At 40.0% G+C, this 2,091-nt stretch overlaps 1 protein-coding gene across 1 annotated transcript; it reads right to left on the reverse strand.

Moving 5' to 3' along the window:
• Window positions 1–657: 657 nt before the first annotated feature.
• Window positions 658–1,272, reverse strand: LOC114544603. The gene has a single exon (XM_028563192.1). The coding sequence runs from the start codon at window positions 1,270–1,272 to the stop codon at window positions 658–660; it is 615 nt and encodes a 204-aa protein (XP_028418993.1).
• Window positions 1,273–2,091: the final 819 nt, after the last annotated feature.

Here is a 2,091-nt window from a genome sequence, read left to right on the forward strand (position 1 = left end):
AATGTCCTCCCAGAATTTAATATGTGAACTAAGTCTGCCTTTAACTATTGGTAGCCCGCTGGTTTTTTCACTCACAAACTCTTCGAGTTGACATGCGTCAATAAAACGTTGTACCTGAATCAAATCATAATTATCTTGTAAGATATCTGAATCATCCAGTTGTTGCTCAGATAGGTGTAACTCCTCGTTCCGGGGGGTTAGACGTGGCTGCGGACCTGTGTGAGAATCCTGAAGTTGGCTGCTGCATCGGCCTTGAAAATCCAAATCTTGCACAGCTATTGCTCCAGTGCCCTTTCTTCCCACATCGGAAGGACATATCTGATGGAATTGGGACTCTACGGCCTATAACAAGATTTATACACAGGAGCAATAGAGATAACAGGAAATAACGAAAAACAAACAGGCAATATAGGAATAAAGAAGTATAAAACGTCTGATATAAGGCTTGTGTCTGCTAGGTAGTGCTAGACGTGATGAACAGGTCATTGCTTCCCCTGTATTTATACCATATTATCATGCAAATACGCTTTGCGATTTGCATGCACTTCATGCATGCTTGCGTTACCATACAAAGGAAAATACCATTCCTTCTACCTCGCTTAGCTCATCCGAAGGAAGTCATTTCCTTTTTCTGTCACTTACACATTTAAACACATACTATGGCAGGCTACGTGCAAGCACTCGCCTGCCACTTGAAACAAAGAAAGGGCAATAGATACCTCGAAAAAACCGCTTATCAGCATCAGCGCATGAATAAGGCGGATAAGATGATTTTCTTGCTTTGTCTTTCTTAATAGCATTATTTCTGCGTTTCTTAAGTGCTAATTCCTGGGCTTTCTTTATTCTTTTCTCGTCGTCTGAATCGCTAGCTAATTCCTCCGCCTCGTATTCTTTAACAGCCAACCAGCCAGTTTCGCTCTTATCGGCTAATTTGATCTTCTTCTGCCTTTGAAGTATAAGATTCTCAGCTGCTTCTATTTTGGGCAATGCTGAATCTGTATCTTGTTTCTTTATCAAAACAACGGATTCGTCGAGCAAATCGTGCACCTCTGCGTTAAACAGGAACTGATCTTTGTTGCCGGGAAATTTTAAGGCGCGGCCTTCTGCTTGTCTTTCAAGCTTTTTAGTTTGAGATGAATTCACAATACTTAGGCCCGACAAAAGGCTGTCTATTTTGCTATCCAGATAAGATTTAAATTGATTGATCAAAGCTGAAGTGATTGTAGCCGAGCTCGACGATTGATTCTCTGCGCTTTGGTCTTCTGAAGACATGCTTCAAACGTCTGATATAAGGCTTGTGTCTGCTAGGTCGTGCTAGACGTGATGAACAGGTCATTGCTTCCCCTGTATTTATACCATATTATCATGCAAATATGCTTTGCGATTTGCATGCACTTCATGCATGCTTGCGTTACCATACAAAGGAAAATACCAATATAAAGGAGGAGGAACCACTTGCTGTATTCCAACTTGTGATAGCAACACCAAAAAAAAATTCAGAGCTTTCATTCTATCAAATCCCAAAAGAGAAGAAGCTTGAAAAGAAATGGTTGCATTGATTGGTAGATCTGGTTTCACTCCAAACAATTATCACAGGGTTTGTTCAAAACATTTTGTGGGTGGCAAGAAGACCTGCCTTAACAACGTTCCATGTTTAGTACAAAAACTGTTGATGCCTAAACAACCAAAGCCTAGAACCACATCAAAATGTAGGGACGGGAAAGTTATACCAAAAAGAAAACTGATAAGATACAAGGGGAGTCAAAGCTGAAGGATGCTAGAATTTTAGAACTTGAACAGTTAGTTGGGAAATTAAAGCAGGAAAAGGAAGAGCAACAAGAGGAGATATTGGAACTAAAGAAGAAAGTGGAGCAATGTAGTTTTTCTATAAATAAGTTTAAAAGTAGTGATAATGACTTTGAATTTTATACTGGCTTTCCAAGTTAGAAAGTATTTAAAGCATTTCACAACTATCTTTGCCCTGCATGCGAGAGGTTACATTATAGTGGATCGCACAATGCAACAGATGATATGGAGAGACAGCTGGAGAAGGAGAAGTGTGGTCGGAAGAGAATATTAACACCTGAGGAA

The sequence above is a fragment of the Dendronephthya gigantea genome, unplaced genomic scaffold (assembly GCF_004324835.1).
Source record: "Dendronephthya gigantea isolate DGI-Jeju-01 unplaced genomic scaffold, DenGig_1.0 000866F, whole genome shotgun sequence".
Taxonomy (NCBI): Eukaryota; Metazoa; Cnidaria; class Anthozoa; order Malacalcyonacea; family Nephtheidae; genus Dendronephthya; species Dendronephthya gigantea.

Bases quoted from the DNA above. Each gene is read 5' to 3' on its own strand.
- LOC114544603 (XM_028563192.1), bottom strand. From the start codon at position 1,272: ATGTCTTCAGAAGACCAAAGCGCAGAGAATCAATCGTCGAGCTCGGCT.